This window comes from Rhinopithecus bieti, unplaced genomic scaffold (genome assembly GCF_001698545.2).
Source record: "Rhinopithecus bieti isolate Rb0 unplaced genomic scaffold, ASM169854v2 scaffold_21201, whole genome shotgun sequence".
Classification (NCBI taxonomy): Eukaryota; Metazoa; Chordata; class Mammalia; order Primates; family Cercopithecidae; genus Rhinopithecus; species Rhinopithecus bieti.
Genome location: NW_016810610.1, coordinates 1,696,112 through 1,717,847, shown reverse-complemented (window position 1 = coordinate 1,717,847; position 21,736 = coordinate 1,696,112). Strand labels below are relative to the sequence as shown.

General features: G+C 42.8%; 1 protein-coding gene across 2 annotated transcripts in view; it reads left to right on the top strand.

The window, feature by feature from the left end:
• Window positions 1-21,736, top strand: part of CASP7 (caspase 7) — a 51,547-nt gene that overhangs the window by 7,019 nt on the left and 22,792 nt on the right. For both annotated transcript variants that reach the window (XM_017892504.1, XM_017892503.1), the window contains exon 2: window positions 10,537-10,646. In XM_017892504.1, the coding sequence (XP_017747993.1) occupies window positions 10,537-10,646 (110 nt within the window). The remainder of the gene's footprint in view (window positions 1-10,536; window positions 10,647-21,736) is intronic.

The following is a 21,736-nucleotide window of genomic DNA, read 5'->3' as shown; positions in this document are numbered from 1 at the left end:
GCCTAGCCTGTCTTAAACATGCTCGTATCACATTAGCCTACAGCTCGGCATGAGAATCTAATACAAAGCTTATTTCATAATAAAGTGTTGAATATCTCATATAATTTATCAATACTGTACTAAAAGTAAAAACAGAATGGGTGTATGGTTACTTGAAGTATGGTTTCTACATGATGTGTTTTGCTTTTGCAGCATTGGAAAGACAAAAGATCTTAAGTAAAACCATTGTAAGTCAAAGACCACCTGTAAATTATTTGCATATTCTGAATTTGACTATACACTTACCTTTACCAGTGAGTTTAAAGAGTGTCCTTTCATTTCAACCTGAAGTATTCCTTTTAGCATTTCTTGTAAGGCAGGTCTAGTAGTGATGAACACCCTCATTTTCATGTGTCTCAGAAAAGTATTTATCTTTTCTTCTGAAGGACAGCTTTGCTGGATATAATATTGGTGGTTGGCAGTTTCTTTCTTTTAGCACTTTGATGATATTATCCCACTCTTTCCAGGCCTGCAGGATTTCTGGTGAGAAATCCACAGATGGTCTTATGGACATTTCTTTGTAATGAGTTGCTTTTCCGTGTGTGTGTGTGCACACGCGCGTGTGTGTGTATACACATATATATGTACATATCAATAGCTTTTGGAGTACAAGTAGATTTTGGTTACGTGGATTAATTGTTTAGTGGTGAAATCTGAGATTGTAGTGGACCTGTAACCCAAGTAGTGTACATTGCACCCAATATGTAGTTTTTTAAAATCCCACATCCTCCTCCCACTCTCCCCTCTTCTGAGTCTCCAGTATCCATTATACCAATCCGAATGCCTTTGCATGCTCACAGCTTAGCTTCCACTTATAAGTGAAAATATAGATATTTGGTTTTCCATTCCTGACTTACTTCACTTAGAATAAGGGCCTCCAGCTCCATCCAAGTTACTACAAAGACATTATTGTAATGTCTCCACCTACCTTCCTTCCTTCCTGCCTGCCTGCCTGCCTGCCTACCTGCCTGCCTTCCTTCCTTCCTTCCTTTCCTTCCTTCCTTCTTTCCTTCTTTATTTCTTTCTTTCTTTCGACAGACTCTCGCTCTGTCACCCAGGCTGGAGTGCAGTGGCACAATCGCAGCTCACTACAACCTCCACCTCCTGGGTTCAAGCAATTCTCCTGCCTCAGCTTCCCGAGTAGCTGGGACTACAGCCGTATGCTACCACACCTAGCTAATTTTTGTATTTTTAGTAGAGACGGGGTTTCACCATGTTGTCCAGGATGGTCTCAGTCTTGACCTATGATCCACCCGCCTTGGCCTCCCAAAGTGCTAGGATTATGGGTGTGAGCCACTGTGCCTGACCCAACATCTTCAGTTCTGATTTAGCTTCTTTGAATCTTCTCTCTTCTTTTATTGGTAAATCTAGCTAATGGTCCCCTGAGTTTGTTTATCTTTTCAAAGCAGCAACTTTTTGTTTCATTGATGTTTTGTATTTTTTTGTTTCAATTTCATTTATTCTGCCTTGATCTTTGTTATTTTCTTCTGCTAGCTTTGGGTTTGGTTTGTTCTTGCTTCTGGAGTTCCAGGAGGTGTGACTTTCAGTTGTGAATTTGTGATCTTTCAGACTTTTTGATGTAGATATTTAGCACCACAGCCTTTCCTCTTAGCCCTGCTTCTGTTGTATCACAAAGGTTTTTGATAACTTGTGTCACTATTATTCGTTTTGAAGAATTTTCAAATTTCCATCTTGATTTTATTGTTAACCCCAAAATCATTCAGGAGCAGACTGTTTAATTTCTTTGTTTTTATATAGTTTTAAGGGTTTCTTTTGGAGTTGATTTCCAGTTTGATTCTGGTGTGGTCTGAGAAGATACCTGATATGATTTTCATTTTTAAAAATTAATTGAGACTTATTTTGTGGCCTATCACGTGGTCTATCTTAGAGAATGTTCCATGTGCTGATGGGAAGAATGTATATTCTGCAGTTCTTGGGTAGAATGTTCTGTGAATATCTGTTAGGTCCATTTGTTCTGGAGTGTAGTTTAAATGCAGTGTTCCTGTGTTGACTTTCTGCCTCAGTGATCTGTCTAGCGCTGTCAGTGGAGTATTGAAGTTCTCCAATATCATTATGTTGCTGTCTATCTCTTTTCTTACGTCTAGTGGTAATTGTTTTATGAATCTAGGAGCTTCAGAGTTATGTGCATATATATTTAGGGCTGCAATATCTTCCTGTAGGGTCAATCCTTTTATAATACTTTCTTTGTCTTTTTTTAACTGTTTTGCTTTAAAGTTTGTTTTATCTAATATAAGAATAGCAACTTCTGCTTGCCTTCAGTTTCCATTTGTGTGGAGTATCTTTTCCCACCCCTTTACCTTGATTCCATAAGAATAGTTTGTATTCGCTGAGCTTCTTGAAGAGGGCAGACATTTGGTTTGTGCTTTTTTTTAATCCATTCTGCCAATCTTTATCTTTTCAGTGGAGCATCAGGCCATGTACAGTCAACATTAATATTGAGATGTGACCGACTCCTCATGTTGTTACCTGGATACTTTGTTTTCTTCATTATGTTATTGGTTTATAAGCCCTGTGAGTTTTATGTTTTTGAGAGGTTCTATTCTGTTGCGTATTGACCTTTTGTTTCAGGGTTTAGAATTCCTTTTAGCATTTCTTGTCGGGCTGATCTGGTAGCGGCAAATTCCTTCAGCATGTGATTGTCTGAGAAAGACCATATCTCCTTCATTTATGAAACTTAGTTTTGCTGTATGCAACATTTTTGGCTCAGAGTTATTCTGTTTAAGGAGGCTAAAAATAGGGCCCCAGTCCTTTCTGGCTTATAAGGTTTCTGCTGAGAAGTCCACTGTTAGTCTGATAGCTTTTCCTTTGTAGGTTATCTGATGCTTTTGTCTTACTGCTCTTAGAATTCTTTCCTTCATGTTGACTTTACTAGTAGCCTGATGACTGTATGCCTTGGAGATGTCCATTTTGCCATGAATCTCCCAGAAGGGCTTTGACCTTCTTATATTTGGATGTCTAAATACCTGGCAAGGCCAGGGAAGTCTTCCTCAATTATTTCCTCAAATAAATTTTCCAAAGTTTTTACTTTTTCTTCTCCCTCAGGAACACCAATGATTATTATCTTTGGCCATTTTACATAATCTCATATTTCTTAGAGACTTTGTTCATTTCTTTTAGTTATTTTTTCTTTATTTTTGTCTGACTGGGTTTATTCAAAGGCCTTGTCTCTGAGCTCTAAAATTCTTACTTCTACTTGGTCTAGTCTATTGTTAAAACTTTCCACTGTGTTTTGTAAGTCCCTAAATGTGTCTTTCTTTCTGGAAGTTCTGATTGTTTTTTGTTGTTGTTTTTTTTTTCTCTAAAGCATCTATCTCTTTAGAAAATTTTCATTCGTATCCTGAATTTTTTAAAACTTTCTTTATGTTGGTTTTCACCTTTTTCTTGTATCTCCTTAGGTAACTTAATAATCAACCATTTGTATTCTTTATTTGGTATTTCCAAGATTTCATTTTAGTTTGGATCCTTTGCTGGAGAGCTAATGTGATCTTTCGGGGGTGTTATAGAACCCTCTTTTGTCATATTGCCAGAATTATTTTTCTGGTTCCTTCTCATTTGGGTAGACCATTTCTTCTAATTATTTTTTAATTTATTTTTGATTCAACTGTTGCTTTTTAATTTCCTTTTTTCCACCTTATGGATGTGACTTCAATGATTATAGCTTATTGTAACCTAATTTGGCTCTGGATGCATTTGGGGGGTGAAGACTGTGTATGAGTTCCTTGGTTATAGAGAGTGTTTGTGTGATGGTTTTCTCAGATGTAGTAGCAATGTGCTTGGTGTGTGAGCAGGTTTACTGTCTCTCATGGGGTTAGAATGGCAAAAGTCTCTTGAAGGTTAGCTCATCCCCAGTGGTGTACACTTATTTATTTATTCATTCATTCATTCATTCATTCATTCATTCATTCCTCCAGTATTTTATTTACTGGGTTGAACAGTTCAGACTTCAGGTCAGTATGGGAGTTGTCCATGGGTAAAAACTGGGTGTAGCTAAAACAGGTAGATAAATACAACACCTAATGTGGGCAGAGGTCTCAGCCTTGACATAGGCAGCTGGAGAAGCTGGAGTGAAAAGCACTGAGGTCTTTTCAGAGGGAAGGAAGGGGCTACCTCAGCTCCCCTGCCAGGCCAGCAGGAGAAAAATCTGCTTCCCATTCACACTCCTGACCCAGTGTTCCATCTGTTCAAACCAGACAGACACCACTTTCCATCTGCAGAAATGCTGATATTCCATGTAGAGAGGGATTATGGCTACCCCTCATGCAGGCCTGAACCCTGAGGGCACTTGTCCTATGGGGATGCAGTCACCCTGAAGTGTTCCATAAAGGCTGTCTACAGATGCACCCATGCCACGCTCCTGTGGGAGAAGCCCAAGCTGTAGCTGCAGTGGTGGGTGAGGAGGAGAAGTCTCCTTCTCCAAGACCTGTCACAAGCACCAGGGCTGCTTGACTGTTGTAGTAGAGCCACAGACTTTCCCTGCTGAGTTCAGCATTGCACCTGTGCCTCTGCTGAAAGAAACTTCCCGCAAGCAGAAAGCTATGGGACTCGAGCTTTGCCATCTGGATTCTTTCGTCCCATGGGTTACTCCCTTGATTTGGTACACTACCCCTTCCCCTAGGAGTAGGAGCCCTGAGGGCCAGACTGTTGTGAATGCTGCTGCTCCTCTGGGTCTAGCCACCCAGTGGGGCGGCCACACTCCAGGAAAGTTCTGGTGAATGTCTGCAAGGGGTCCAGTGATGCGACCTGCCCTCTGATTTCCAGCAGTGGGTACCAGCACCTGTTCTGATGGGGATGGCAGGGGAGTGACGTAGACTCTATGAGATTCCTTATACATAGCCTTAGTGTGTTGGCTTTCTCAAACACTAGCTATAGTAGGAATGAACTGATCATATGGACAGACTCAGGACCTCCTGATTAGCCGGGGGTATTGCAGGCAGTGGTGACAGATGGGGTCATGCACAAGTTTTCTCCTTCCTGGGTGCTATGCTATTCTGCCAGCAGATGCTGTAATGGACTGTGTTTGTTGGCCTCCAGGGAGGAGGTGGCACTTGGAAAAGAACACCAGCTGCGGTGGTAGCCGTGGGATTTGTGCTTCTTATGTTACCCAGGTGAGGTACTCTGGTGTCTCAGAAAGTGGGCGAGGCCATAGAGCTTCCCAAAGTTTCTGTTCTTTGTGTTAAGCTATGGAGTAGGGGGTAAAGAGGCAAAGCCAGGTGGGGGCTGGGTCACGCAAGTGCATGCTGTGGCTCTCCACATAGGGGCTCAAGCAGAGGCCCCAGTGGGGATAAGAGGGCAGTCCTCCTGCCGCAGGGGTAATGTTCCAGGGAGGAGCGCAGCTGCCTGTGCTGCACAGAAAGTCCACACGGGAGTGCGGAATAGCAGGTGACAGTAAGCCCTGCCCAGTTCCCATGCACTTGGCGAGGTAGGTCTCACACCTGTAGTGTTCCACTAGTAGCAGCTAGCTAGGTTCCAGGCATTCCGCTCTTGGAACTCAAAACTGCCCCAGGCCAGAAGCCTTCCCAGTTGAGACATACCATGGCTTTCAGGCCACACCCCTTCTGGTCTGCCTGAGAAGCAAAGGTCTTCTCTTGTGCTCATGAGTATAACCCACTGCCCACTCACCCCTCGGTTCTGGCCAAGGGGGTTCATCATCACATGAGATTATATCAGAAATGTCAATTAGGAACCTCTCTCAACCTATGACAGACTACTGAGTTAGCTGGAAGACATCCACAAGGTCACCTGTGAGGTAGGACCTGGAATGACTTCCCTGTATCCCTGCTGGGGACCGAGAGCACACGCAACGCACATCCCATTGCTATTCCTTCTCATGTATTCCCCAGTGCTCACTAAATCAGCTTCAGTGCTGGGTAGGGTTAAGACCTTTCCCTGTGGCCTGGATTGCCAAGTTCTCCAGTGGGAGTGTATGTCCCGGAGACAATTCATCCCCCTCACACTCCAGGGACTTAGAATTTTCTACCTGGTATAGGCTGCAGCCCACCACTTCTTTCAAAGGCTCTGTGGTTTCTTTCAGCTTTCCTATTAAGTTCCTGTGTTGCTTCTTGGAAAAAAGTACACAGCATGAATCTCTACACACAATTTTGTCTTCCCAAGTGAGAGAGGCATGCTAAAATGCCTCCAATCTGCCATCTTGGAAAAAAAATCAGTTGCTTTTCTTTTGCTGCTTTGAAAATTTTCTCCTTATCTTTTTTGACTCTTACTAGTGATTGTAATGTGTCTCAGTGAAGACATGTTTATGCTCAACCTGTTTGGGCTTCATGAATCTAGATGTTCATTTGCCTCTCCAGATTTTCTGTCACAACTTCTTTAAATAAACTTTCTACCCTTCTCTCCTTGCTCCTTCTGAGACACCCATACTGCATATATTCGTTCATTTGATGGTCCCATAAGTTCCATAGGCTTTCTTCACTCTTTTTATTCCTTTTCTTTTTGTTCCTCTGACTGGTTAATTTCAAATGATTTGTTTTCAAGTTTACCTGACTCTGCCTTCTGCTTGATCAAGTCTGCTGTTGAAGCTCTCAATTGAATTTTTTATTTCAGACATTGTATTCTTCAGCTCTATAATTTCTGTTTCATTCATCTATATGGTTTTTTCTCTTTGTTGAACTTCTCATTTTGTTTATCTATTTTTTTTCTGATTTCGTTTAATTGTCTCTCTGCTCTCTTGTTCCTCACTGGGCTTTTTTAAGATGATTATTTTGGATTCTTTGTCAGGTAATTCATTTTTGGGGGGTCAGCTACTGGAGCTTTATTTTGTTCCTTTGGTGGTGTCATATTTCCTTGATTATTTGTGTTCTTTGAAGCCTTGCATTGTGTGTTCACACTTGAAGAAGCAGTCACCTCTTCCCATCTTTATTGACTGACTTTAGGAGAAAAAGACCTTTGCTGGTGAGCTCAGCTAGAGATTCTGGGGATCTCTCACACCTTTTCCATGCATATACCTGCTCCACACCTCTTGATCCCTCTTTGGGATTATATGCATTTTCTCAATCCTGCAAAGCCAGACCTCATGCTAAAAGCCTCCTGTTTATTCCTTAGGGTAGTACCCTGAAATGTTCAAAGTTGCATGTCTTCTCTTAATCCATCAAAGTTGAGTTGGCTGCTAGTATCCATACCTGCTGTTGAGATCCAAGCATCATCTGTGGTTGTATACAGACTGTTGTGCACTGAGGTACACATCAGCTGGCCGAAGGGTTCCATAGGCCAGTCGTCCAGCAGGGTTTATGGGAGGGTCTCAGTCGTCCAGCAGGGTTTATGGGAGGGTCTTAGGGTAGAATCCATGAGCTGGGTAGCAGAATCTACAGCCGACTGTTGATAACCATACACTCTTTGCACTCCTGCTTCTTCTCCTTGCTCCTAGCTGCCCCAGATGATTCAGCCATGCTATTCCCCTCAGTGTTCTGGGTGGGATGAGACAGAAGTGGGTCTCCTAGACAACATCCTTAGGCTGGGAAAGGTGGGTGCGCACTTCACTCTCACTTCCCCCATGGGAGAATTGTGAGCTGGAGGGACCTCTCTTGGCACTGAGCTGTGCCACCTTAGGTGAGGGGTGATGTGGGTAAAGTGAACTGCTCTTATTGTACTCTTTGATGCATCCAATCTTAGATTTTTTGCTTCACCAGTGTGCTGAAACCTCTCAGTGGACTCCTGTGGCCTCACAAAAGTATTCTTGTCCATAGGTGTAGTTGCCAAAATCAGTATTTCTATAGAAGAATGAAAACTGGAACCTCCTATTCTGCTATCACACTGACATTTCTTCTTTCTTTTAAAAATAGTGGTTATATTGTTTTGTCATCATATACCCTAAACTCAGCCTTTAAGATTAACTTTTGGAAAAGGGCCAACTTGGTTAACACCACATGTCAAAGTTAGTGTCTTTGTCTGGTGGATTTTTTTTTAAAACTTTGACTTACTAGTTTTGAAAATATGTGAGTATGTATTGTGTTAATAACAGTCTATGTTGAAAAGTAAGTCTACATAAAGGAGACAAAAGAAGCTATCAGGTGTTTTCTGCATGTGTGGCCTTACGATTATCTCTTCTGTGGGTTATCTCCATTTTGAGAAACTTTGGGTTCTAATCTGGAAAATCTGCCTCCCAACCAGATATACATTGGTAGTGATGAAGGGAGGCTCATGATGTGTTGAGAAACAAGGTGACCATCTGACTTCTCCTGGTCATCGTCGAGACCTGGCAGTAGGACTTTCCCTTCTTCTTAGCTCCCTCCCTTATTTCTTCCCAGTCCACCCTCCGATAAGCTGGAAGGTGAAACCGTAATGCCATTCAGAGTGCAAGGCCACTAGGTCGTTGCTTTGCCTCCTTGGACACCTCCGTCTGAACTGCATTCCTTCTCTCCACCTCCAAAAGTCATTACTTGTTGTGCTCAGTGGCACAAAATATTCTGTAATTTCTTCGTTTTCACACTGTCACCTACAACTGCTCAGCTGAGTGTCGCTTAGAGATTGTATCAGAGGCCGTTTGAACCAGAGACAACGTCCATACCATATTGAATAGGGGCTGGGTAAAATAAGACTGAGATCTACTGGGCTGCATTCCCAGGAGGTTAAGGCATTCTTGGTCACAGGATGAGGTAGGAGGATAGCAAAAGATAGAGGTCATAAAGACCTTGTTGGTAAAACAGGCTTTGCAGTAAAGAAGCCAGCCAAAACCCAGCAAAACTAAGATGGTGACAAGAGTGACCCCTGGTCACCCTCACTGCTCATTATACACTAATTATAATGCATTAGCATGCTAAAAGACACTCCCCCTAGCACCATGACAGTTTACAAATGCCACAGCAACATCTGGAAGTTACCCTATATGGTCTAAAAAGGGGAACTTCCTCAGTTCCTGGAATTTCGCACCCCTTCCTCGGAAAACTTGTGAATAGTCCACCCATTGCTTGGCTTATAATCAAGAAATAACTATGAGTATCCCTAGTCCAGCAGCCCAAGCTGCTGCTTTGCCTATGGAGTAGCCATTCTTTCATTCTTTTACTTCGATTAATTAATAAGCTTGCTTTCACTTTACTCTATCGACTTGCCCTTAATTCTTTCTTGCACGAGGTCCAGACCCTCTCTTGGGGTCTGGATCAGGACCCTTTTCCAGTAACAGTTGGGACCAGGTAGAAATTGGAGTCTGGAGAAGTTTCCCTTTATTGCTGAAAGTTGATCTGTGATCCCTTCGTGTGGAAGGTAACGGGACTTGATTTAGAAGAAATGATTCTAATACTGGCCAGGCGCGGTGGCTCACACCTATAATCCCAGCACTTTGGGAGGCCAGAGTTTGAGACCAGCCTGGCCAACAGCCTGGCCCTCTCTCTACTACAAATACAAAAAAAAAAATTAGCCAGACGTGATGGTGGGCACCTGTAATCCCAGCCACTCAGGAGGCTGAGGCAGGATAATCACTTGAACGGGGGAGGCAGAGGCTGTAGTGAGCAGAGATCACGCCATTGCTCTCCAGCCTGGGCAACAAGAGTGAAACTCCATCTCAAAGACAAAAAAAATGATTCTAATACTGACTCTGCCTTGGGCCAGCCACATCACTTTTAGCTAATTATTTTCCCTTGGGGTGTGTGTTTCATCCAGCCTTCCGTTCAGTTAAATATTTTAGTAAGCACCTTCTGTGTTCCAGCTACCTCTGCCATGATGAACTTATATCTTCTTATGGGAGCCAAACAGCAGAGTGCGAATAAGCAAGCCACATACAAAAGGCTATGTAGTAAATGAAGGCAGAGGGTGGGGGTGGGAAAGGGCCAGGTAGTAAATATTTTTGGCTTTGTGGCCATCACTCAACTCTGTTGTAGAGAGGAGACAGCCATAGGCAGTACATAAATGAATGGGCATGGCTGTTTTCCAGTACAACCCTATTTACTGAAACAAGTGTTGGGCCATAATGTGCTGACTCCCAGACTAGATCAGAAAGGGCCTTTAAATCCGAGGAGATGGCTTTAGATTTGAACTTGTAGTTAATGGGGATCTCTTGAAGATTCTCAAGCTGGAATGTAATGTGATGGAAATCTATTTTGTGTAGAACCATGTAAAAGTATCTGACAGAAAGAGAGCCTAATGCCCCAGGTTGTCGCTGCTTTTGAACTGCGTATGAGCACTTCGTGACCTGCTAGGAATTTAGGGGGAAATTGTCATTGTTGTAAACGTTGACAGACCTTCCACTGTTTCTTGTATGCAGTGAACATAAAACAAAATTGTGGATGCTGGATTAGAAGCTCCCTGAGGGCAAGGACTTTGTTTTCTTTGCTGCCATATGTGGTCTCTGGGATATAAGCATACTCACATATTTGAATGCATTAATGGGGCACTAACCCTGAATCTTAAATATGCAAAACTGCTCACCCCTAGGCATAATGGAAAAGCATGTCACCTAATGAGTGTCATTTAAAAATATCACAGTATCAGTGATGCCACTGACCTCATGGCTTGTTTTTTTTTTCTTTCCAGATGGCAGACGATCAGGGCTGTGTTGAAGAGCAGGGAATTGGGAATTCAGCAAATGAAGATTCAGTGGATGCTAAGCCAGACCGGTCCTCATTTGTACCATCCCTCTTGAGGTAGGTTTGCTTAATCATGGACCCTGGACCACGTCAGCCTGCCATGCCTCTGCCATCTCCACCCACCTATGGGGAGGGGGACACTCAGGGAAGGAGGTTCATGCTGAGCATGGGAGGTTTGCACAGGTTCTTGCTAGCTGTATGCAGCAACACTAGGGTCCTCATGTGCACCCTCTTGTCTGTGGGCCAAGCCCAGGAATGGACAAAACCAAGCATTGGGAGTCTCCTGCTCAGCGGCCGAGTGTCTGGTAGCAGTTCCCAGGAATCAGGGGCTGTTCTCATTAGAGGCGATTTGCAGGCACCTTCAGAACAGAGCCTGGGCTGCTGCTGCCAGTGGGACCAAATTTGACAAAAAACACAGAATCCAGGGGCTGAGGGACAGGAGGTTTTAGGGTGACTCACGCCTACCCTGTGCCTCCTGCTGCATTCCACTCATGGAAGGGGGATCGCATCCTGTTCATTAGTTCCCGCCTTCCCCTTTCTTGAGTTCACTTTTAAAATTCTAAATTTTGCGTTTAATAACATAATAGCTTCATTGATTAAACTCTTGTATGCCTGCTTTGTATTATTGCTTTTAGTCTACATAATTGCACATTTAGTTTTATTGTTATCACCATTTATCAGGTAGGGAAACCTGTGGTACTGTGAGGTTTAATAGCTTGCCTTTTTGCTGACAGTAAATGATAAAGCTGAGAAACTAAACAATGCCAGCACCACTCACTTAAAGGTTCTGCTGTGTGCTTCCCTTTTAAAAGTAGGGCTAGCTTGGCACAGTGGCTTACACCTGTATTCTCAGCACTGGAAGGCCAGGGAGAGAGGATCGCTTGAGCCCAGGAGTTTGAGACCAGACTGGACAACATAGTGAGAGCCCCATCTCTACAAAAAGAGATAAGAAAATTAGCTGGGTGTGGTGGCACATGCTGGTAGTCTGGCTATTCGGGAAGCTGAGGCAGGAGAATCACTTGAGCCCAGGAGGTCAAGGCTGCTCAGGACCATGACTGCACCACTGTACTCCAGCCTGGGCAACAGAGTGAGACTCTGTCTCAAAAAACAAGTTGTTTTTTTTTTTTTTTAATAAAAAATAAAAGTAGGGCTGCAAGGACATGGAGGAACCCCAGACCCTCCCTTAACCTTGATCATGGATGGACAGTGAGTGGATCTTCCTGAGAGACAGAAGGCAGCATGAGTCAGACACATCACACTTCTTTGGATTCCCTAAGCCACGTCTTACTGGGAAAGATATCAAGGGGGATAAAGGCTGAGGTGAGCGAGTGCTCTCAGGCAGTGCTCAGGAGGGGAAGAGCTGGTGAGGGGTGGGCAGCCAGGCTCCCAACACCTCAGAGCAGACCTTGGGTCATATCATCCAACCTAGGATGTGGAAAAGTGGGAGAACCCCAACACTGTGGACCCAGATTCTGTTGTTTGCCAACTAGAGTCAAGAATATCCAATGAAATGACCAGAAAATACAGTTCTGACTCCTGGAACTTTCCAAAACCTTGAGAAATTGGTACAGACCAACTTACTCCCCAGGGAAAGCCCCTTAGAGCCATGGGGCTTTGCTTATATGTGCTCAAAATAATGTAAAGCTGTGTGTTCCCTTGTGTATTTTAAGGTAACATACACATTTTTGTCAAGATAGCTGCAAAAGATGTAATAATATTTCACTCTTCCCCACCCTTTTTGAGTATTTGACTTCAGCAGGTTGTCTACAAGTGGAAGAGAAACAGGAATCATTTAATAATCATTTTGTAAGTCTTAGTAAGCCTTTTGATGTACTTCCCAGAAAATATTAAAATAAATGGTGCGTTGTAAATACTGACATTTCGAAGTCATTTCTTTAAATGTATCCAGTGGAATCTACGTCCATAGTGATTTTATAACCACCTTTATCCATTAAAAAAATACATGAACAGCTCTCCTGTAACAGCTAGAACTTTTATATTTCTTTTTTCCCCTCAAACTTGTGTTTTTCATTCTCTTTTCCTCCACATTTTCTTCTGATGTAATAGATTTAATTGCTTGAAAGTCTGGTTGATCACAGCACATCATATACCTATGTAACATATACATGTATGCATATGTATATCCATATACATTTTAAGACAGTTTTCCAGATATCATGAGTATTAAAAGAAAGTTCTCCTAGACTAATTTACTGTTTCAGCTTTAATGAATTCACAGTTGTTCTAAAAAATAAATGTTAACATATCATTAATATATTGTCATTCATCAAAATAGTTATTAAATAGAAATTACATTGAAGTTTCAACTTATAATGGAATGAAGGGGCTTTTAATAAGTTAGTTTCTAAAGAAATGGACAAATAATACTTATTGCTGGAATAAGAAAGAATTTGATATTACCTTTTTCCTATTTTTCGTTTTTAGTGATAAGAAGCACTGAGAAATCATGAATAAATACATGAGATGGTAGGAGGTTTGTTATAGTCATGTCACTTAATTCTTTGAATTCCTTCTGAGTTCTGGACCAAAAAATGACAACTTGATTAGGTCTGTCCTTAATTATGTTGGAAGTAAAGAATTGGCAATTACCTAACTTACAAAAGGAATTGTTATTCAGCTTTAAAGATATTTAATTTTTTTAGTTTCTGGGAAGTACACCAAAAAACTTATACCTAAACTTTTCAAACAGTTGTAAATTAAATTTGCTCCTCTTTTATTTAGAGGCAGTCTGTTTAACTCAAAATGTTCCAGAAAAGATAATTAAGCCTTAATAAACATTTGTCAGTATCCTTTTTTTGATAAAATGCTTTTAAACCATATGCTTTTAAAATATATTTTGTCAAGACGTTGGAGCTGCTAATGTAGCTCATTCATGTATGAAAATTGTCTGCTCTATGATCTAGTTGACAAAGCCAGTCCCTGTCAAACCAGTTAGCCGCACCACACTTGTTTGCTGTCAGTAAATGTCTGATACCATTTTTCAGTTCAACAAATACGTTATTAGGCATCCTTGTGACAGTCATCTCGTTTCTGAATTATAAATTCTTTTTTTTTTTTGAGACGGAGTCTTGCTCTGTCACCCAGGCTGGAATGCAGTGGCTGATCTCAGCTAACTGCAAGCTCCGCCTCCCAGGTTCACGCCATTCTCCTGCCTCAGCCTCCCGAGTAGCTGGGACTACAGGCGCCCGCCACCACGCCTGGCTAATTTTTTGTATTTTTAGTAGAGACGGGGTTTCACCCTCTCTGACCTCATGATCCACCCACCTCGGCCTCCCAAAGTGCTGGGATTATAGGCATGAGCCACTGCGCCCGGTCCTGAATTCTGAATTCTTATTCTTGGATAGGTGAATGGATGGATGGATGGAAGGAAGGGAAGGGAAGAAGGATGCAAGAAAGAATGAAAGGGTACTAAGCCCAGACCCATGTTGACCTCCTGGAATCAGTGTTTGTTTTGTTGTCACAGGACTGATATGGTTTGGCTCTGTGTCCCCACCTAAATCTCATCTCAAATTGTAATCACCGTAATACCTGTGTGTTGAGGGAGAGACCTGGTAGGAGGTGACTGGATTATGGGGGTGGTTTGCCCCGTGCTGTTCTGGTGATAGTGAGTTCTCACGAGATCTGATGGTTTTGTAAGTGTTTGACAGTTCCTCCTACACACACTCTGTCTCTCCTGCTGCCATGTAAGACATGTCTGCTTCCCCTGCCACCATGCTTCCCCTTCTACCATGATTCCCCAGCCATGTGGAATTGTGAGTCAATTAAACCTCTTTTCTTTGTAAGTTACCTAGTCTTGGGTAGCATCTTCATAGCAGTTTGAGAACAGACTAATACACAGGAGTCTAGCTCAACAATAAAAAATCTTTGGAAATACTAAGGATGAAAAAGGCAAAGACATTAAACAAGAACCATCATCACTTCCATTTCATTCTATTATATATTTTTTAATACATTTTTCAGTGTATACAAGCATACTTTGTTTTATTGTGCTTTGCAGATACTGTTTTTTTTGTTTGTTTTTTGTTTTTTGTTTTTTTGAGACAGAGTCTCACTCTGTTGGCCAGGCTGGAGTGCAGTGGTGCGATTTGGCTCACTGCAGCCTCCGCCTCCCAGGTACAAGTGATTGTCCTGCCTCACCCTCCCAAGTAGCCAGACTATAGGTGTATACCACCACGCCTGGCTAATTTTTATATGTATTTTAGTAAGGACAGGATTTTGCCATTTTCCCAGGCTGGTCTTGAACTCCTGACCTTAAGTGATCCACCCCCCTTGGCCTCCCAAAGTCCTGGGATTACAGGCATGAGCCACCACACCTGGCCCAGATATTGCATTTTTAATAAATGGAAGGTTTGCGGCAACCCTACAAACCTATTGCCTCCATTTTTCCAACAGCGTATGCTCACTTTGTGTTTCTGTGTTACATTTTGGTAATTCTCACAACATTTTCAGTTTTTTAATTAGTGTTATATCTGTTACTATGATCTGTGATGAGTAATCTTTTTTGTTGTTGTTGTTGTTCAAACCCAGGATAATCTCTGTAAATGTGATCAGTGATCTTTGATGTTACTATTGTAGTTGCTTTGGGGTGTCACAAACCACACCTGTATAAGACAGGGGACTTAAATGATAAATATTAAGTGTGTTCTTACTGCTCCACCCACTGGCCATTCCTGTCTCTCTCCTTCTCCTTGGGCTTCCGTATTCCCTGAGACATTATTGAAATTGGGCCAATTAATAACCCCACAGTGGCCTCTAAGTGTCAAGTGAAAGGAAGAGCAATATGTCTGTCACTTTAAATCAAAAGCTAGAAGTGATTCAACTTAGTGAAGGCATGTCGAAGCCAAGACAGGCCGAAAGCTAGTCCTCCTGTGCCAAACAGCCAAATTGTGAATGCAAAGGAAAAGTTCTTGAAGGAAATTAAAAGTGCTGCTGCAGTGAACACATGGATAATAACATTATGCTTATTATTGCTGACTTGGAGAAAGTTTGAGTGGTCTGGAGAGAAGATCAAACCAGCCCCAACTTTTTCTTAAACAAAAGCCCAAGCCAGAACAAGGCCCTAACTCTGCAATTCTTTGAAGGCTGAGAGAGGTGAGAAGGCTGCAGAAGAAAAGTTTAAAGCTAGCAATGTTGATCCATGAGGTTTAAGGAAAGAAGCCTTCTCCATAAAGTAAAAGTTCAACATGAAGCAGCAAGTGCTGATGTAGACGCTATAGCAAGTTATCCAGAAGATCGAGCTAAGATCATTGGTGAGAGTGGCTATGCTAAACAACAGATTCTCAATGTAGACAAAACAGCCTTCTATAGGAAGAAGATACCATCTAAGATTGTCCTAGCTAGAGAAGAGAAGTCAATGCCTGGCTTCAGTGCTTTATAAGGACGCTTGACTCTCTTGTTAGGCAGACTGGTGACTTTTAAGTTGAAACCGATGCTCATCGACCAGTCTGGAAATCTTAGAGCCCTTAAGAATTATGCTAAATCTACTGTTTCTGTGCCCGCTAAATGGAAGAACAAAGCCTGGATGACACCTGTTTATAGCATGGTTTACTGGATATTTTAAGCACACTGTTGAGACCTGCTGCTCAAATTAAAATAAGATTCCTTTCATTGACATTGCACCTGGTCACCCAAGAGCTCTGGTGAAGATGCAGAAGGAGATTAGTGTTTTTATGCCTGCTAAAACATCCGTTCTGCAACTCATAGATCAAGGAGTAATTTCAACTTCCAAGTCTTATTACTTAAGAAATAATGTCTTACTATTTGAGAAATATTATTTCGGAAATACATTTTATAAGGCTATAGTTGCCATAAATAATGTTGGAAATAACATTATAGTTATAGTGTTACCTTTGATGGATCTGGGCAGTTAATTGAAAACCTTCTGGAAAGGATGCACCATTCTAGATGCCAGTAAGAACATTTGTGATTTATGGGAGGATGTCAGAACATTAATAGGAGTTTGGAAGAAGTTGATTCCACTCCTCATGGATGACTTTGATGGGTTCAAGACTTCCTTCAGTGGAGGAGGTAACTGCAGATGTGCCTGTTGTGGTGGAAATAGCAAGAGAACTAGAATTAAAAGTAGACCTGAAGATGTGGCTGAATTGCTGCAATCTCATGATAAAACTTGAACAGATAAGGAATTTCTTCTTGTGAATAAGCAAAGTAAGTGGTTTCTTGAGATGGAATCTACTGCTGGTGAATGTGCTGATATATTTTTGAAATGTATACTTAGAATATTACATAAATTTAGTTGGTAAAGCAGCCACAGAGTTTGAGAGGATTGACTTGAATTTTGTGTGTTTTTTAACTTTTTTTGTTTTATTTTAATTTCTTTTTAACATTTTTGTTGAGGGCTGACTTTCAACAGATTGCAGTGAGGGAGCTGCTCTGCTGCGTACGAAACCCCAACCCGGAAGCAGGTCATCTTTGAATGGTTTAGTGCCAGGTTCCCCGCGAATGTGCATTGTGTGATGGGCGAGAGGACAATCACCTTTCTGTTGACTTGAATTTTGAATGAAGTTGTGCTGTGAATAACGTACTGTCAAACAGAATGGCATGCTACAGAGAAATTGTTCATAAAAGGAAGAATCATTTGATGCAGTGAACTTCATCGCTGTCTTATTTTAAGAAATTGTCACAGCCACCCTAGTTTTCAGCAACCACCACCAGATTAGTCATCAGGCATCAGGGCTGAGGCAAGACCCTCCCCACCAGCCCAGCGATTACAACCCACCGAAGGCTCAAATGATTGTTAGCATTTTTTAGCAATAAAGTATGTTTTAATTAAGATATGTATTTTTTGACATAATACTGTTGCATACACTCAGACTGGTGTATAGTGTGAACATAACTTTTCTACCCACTGGGAAACCAAAAAAGTCAGGCGACTCCATGTATTGCAACATTTGCTTTCCTGTGGTGGTCTGAAACTGAGCTGGCAGTATATCTGAGTTGTGCCTATATTTGGATTTGGAACAGCCCAATGTGGTCCCACATACCCCCGTTACTAATGACATACTTCACCTTTACCAGACCCACATATAACTATGAAGCCCCACCACAGTGCCTGATTCAAGGAGACTCACAGATACATCTTATTTGTCTCTTCGTGGATGACCCAGAGGTTTCATCACCCCGTGAGGTTCAGGGTGGGTGAGAAAGTCTGCCCTTCTTTTACACGGTGGGAGATGGGAGAATGGGCAAGGGAAAGGTAGTATCTCTGACAGACCAGTTTTAGAAAAAAAGTATAAGTGGCAGTTGAGGACCTGACCATTTATTCTTCCCTCAAGCCTGTGCACCTCTGGGAAAGTTTTTGAGTACCTTGCTGGAAGACTTCTGCCTGAAAGACCTTTTATTTTGCAAAAATAGATGTGGTCTGTGGTATGTCCCCCCCCCACCCCTCAGCTTTAAGTCCTTTGGAAAGATAAATAAGCCTGTAGGGTCGACATTATGGTCCACTCTACGTTTTTCATAGCATGACTGATATTGACATCATTAAAATAAACAGTAAGTATCCCGAGGTCCTCCCTGCAGTTTGGTCCTCCCTGCAGTTTCAGGAGCGCCATGTGACCCACTGACAGATGTGGGGTGCGATGCATGGGAGTGCCACTGGCTCCTCTGGATGTTCCTTGCAGCTGATGGTGCCCCCCGCACCCCCACAACCTTCCCTCCCAACCCATCCTATTCCATCCCATCTCACCCCATTCCAGCTCCCTTCTCTAAGGAGCTCAGAATCACTGTTAGGCAGTGCAGGAGGCAGTAGCATCTCTGACCTGTCTCTAATCAAGGACCAGATTACCCACCTGCCCACCCCTGGAGACATGAAGGATCCTGGGTTGCAGAAAGAAATATCCCCTTCCCCAAAAAGCGGGGGTGGGACTCACAGCTTTCAAATATTAATAGTTTCAAGCCCCTAGACTTGTCTTGGCCTTATTTTGCCTCGCAGCCACTAGATGGCAGGACAGCATTGTTTTATCTCCAGTCCGTAGGCACTAAAAATCCAGCCTGTTCTTTAAAAAAAAAATTGAATGATTTTGTAATTTTCTGATTATTGAAGAATATGTGGAAAACACGGAAAAGCACAAAAAATTCAAAATATTTTAAAATTAGTAAAGCATTCTGATTTTTAGTTATTCAGAGGAAATCATTATGGGGCCAGTCCATATTCATTTGTGAACCATAGTTTATAGAACAGGGTCTAGGGTCCTCCTTGCACTTGAAGAGGGTTCTCTCTTGATGTAAATATAACCCTATAGTCCTTGCCCTGGATATAAAGTCAAAGTTTTAACCAAATGCCTAGGCGTAGCTACAGAAAATAATAACTAATTGCTGAATTGTAGGACATAGCCTTGGAGCTGTGGCAGGTTGGGGAGGGAAGGATAAGGAAGGACTGGAGGAGGAGCTGAAACTTGAGTTGTCAGGAAAAGCAGGGGGTTATCAGGGGACCGGTGGAACCTCAGGGCCAGGGTGGAGATGATTCAGGCAAGGCCACCAGCATGGCTTCTGCCTAGGAAGGTGGGCAGAATCTGCTGGACAGGGTGAGTTTGGTCTTAATAGCATAGGCCACAAGGAGCCATTGTAGGTCCAAGACCAAGCCCTGGCCAGCAGCCTAGAAGATGTTCTCTCCTAGGAACCTGAGAAATCGGAGGCTCCCTTCTGAACTCTGCTCAAGGTCAGAATTTAAGAAAAGGAAAAAACGGGGAAGACAGGTTTCACGCAGTCTCAGATTTGCCCTGGGCCTCCGTGGAGTCTCGTGTGTCTCTGCCGAGGAGTTTGTTTACCCTTCTGGTTTCCCAGTGGAAGAGCGCAGAAGAAAAGATCTATTGTCAACATTTGCTAAACTTCCTATTTTCCAGGCACTGGCTCGGATCACATGGGTTTTACCCTTGGCATCATCTGTGTTTTCCAGCCTTTGCCCGCTGGAGGGTGGCTAATAAATGCCACTTGGTTATAATTCTCTCTCCTGGAGGCATCTTGGGCTTCTCTTCACCAGTGAGTGTTATATGTAAACACATCCCTGTAAAAAAATATGTTATTTGTATAATTATAAGGAAGATCCAAGTGGCAGGCTTTTTCATCTGGAGAGGGGTTAAAAAACTGTTTTAGAAGACACAATGCTTTGGAATCAGAGACAAGAACAAAGAAGGCAGACCTTAATTCATTCCAAAGAATATGTTTCAAGTTAAGCAAAAATTGTACCGTGATGCCCATTGATTGAAAGGGGCCCGATCTGGGCCCACTAAAAAATATATGAACATTGAAATTTATGCAGGGCATTTACTTTTCAATAAAGGAAGGATTCAAATTCAGCTGCCAGAAAATTAGAGACCTGTCTCCCAAATTTGTACATAGAGAATGATAAAGATTTAATGCTGTATTTGAAGCAGTGATGACACTATGTAAAATAATAAAAGTAGCAAAGTTGAGTGAGTCAGCCGGGGTTCAGATCCTGGCCCTTCCTCCCACTTACTGTTTGAGAGACTGTAGCAAGTCACGTGACCTTCCTGTGCCTCAGCTTCCTTATCTGCAAAATAGAGATATTAATTTCTGCCCACAGGATTGTTATGAGAATCAGAGTAACTGTCAGCTTCCTGAATTTCCTGAATGTGCCTACTGAGGAAGAAATCATAGAATCATGATTTTAACACTGGGAGAACCCCTAATGTAACTTACCTAATTCCCTTCGTTATGATCAAGGAAAGGAAGACCAGAGAGGTGAAGTGTAGCCACCCAGCAAGACCAGGACCGAGACACAGGCCTAACTTGTGGTCCAGGGCTTCCCCCCAGCATCAGGCAGCACCCACGACTGTGGTGGCACCAGGCTGTTCATCTACATTAATCCACCCACAGAGTGGTTTTTTCCTTCCACCCAAGTGGGTCAGCAAATTTTCTTCATGTACACAGCCTCCTCTCTGCTTCACTTTGGCGGAGGGATGGTATAGGGATAGCTGTCCCAGCAGGGCAAGCAATGGGCTTTCCAGTGGCGGAGGAATGGCATAGGGATAGCTGTCCCAGCGGGGCGAGCAATGGGCTTTCCAGTGGCGGAGGAATGGCGTAGGGATAGCTTGTCCCAGCGGGGCGAGCAATGGGCTTTCCAGTGGCGGAGGAATGGCGTAGGGATAGCTGTCCCAGCGGGGCGAGCAATGGGCTTTCCAGTGGCGGAGGAATGGCGTAGGGATAGCTGTCCCAGCGGGGCGAGCAATGGGCTTTCCAGTGAAGAGGGCCAAGTGCACATTTCAGGAGCAGCAAGCACAGGACAGCAAAACGTAGGTGGAGGTCTAGGAACGGCAAAGCTGTAGCTTCTGCATCTGTGGGATACCTCCAGTTCTTTTCAGTTACTGCTCTTCTAGAGGGGAAAAATTCACTCAAAGTGAAAAGGTAAGGTAAATCATCAGCTTTTCACAGTAATAGAAACCTAGAACACTATTAGCACAGAAAAATTAAACCTAGTAATAGAAAAGTACTACGAAAACATAACCAGTTGCTTCTCACATGAACATGTGATCACAGATAGGAAATGTGAGCATGGCATTGCATGTTTAACCCCTGAGCTGCTGGCTTTCTTTCTCTCAAGGATCTGTGATGGTGAGAATTTTGTTTGTTTTGTTTTGAGATGGAGTCTCACTCTGTTGCCCAGGCTGGAGTGCAGTGGTGTGATCTCGCCTCCCTGCAACCTCCACCTCCCAGGTTCAAGCAATTCTTGTGCCTCAGCCTCCCGAGTACCTGGGATTACAGGCACATGCCACCACTCCTGGCTAATTTTTTTTGTGTTTTTAGCAGAGACAGGGTTTCACCATGTTGGCCAAGCTTGTCTCAAACTCCTGACCTCGGGTGATCTGCCTGCCTTGGCCTCCCAAAGTGCTGGGATTACAGGCATAAGCCATCCTGCATGCCAGTGGTCAGTTTTAAGGGGAAAAGATGGGTGGAGTGATTAAGTAAGGACTGAAGTATGTTAGCTCTTCTAATACTGGACCCTGCAGCCGTAATACAGATCTATTGTATCTTCCACTCAGTCTATTAGGCTATGTAAGACAATTCAGCCTTTTATTCCTTCCCCTACCCTGGATGATTTGTTTTAAAGTCATGTGTCAATTTTTATTGTCAGGGACCCTACTTTTTTTTTT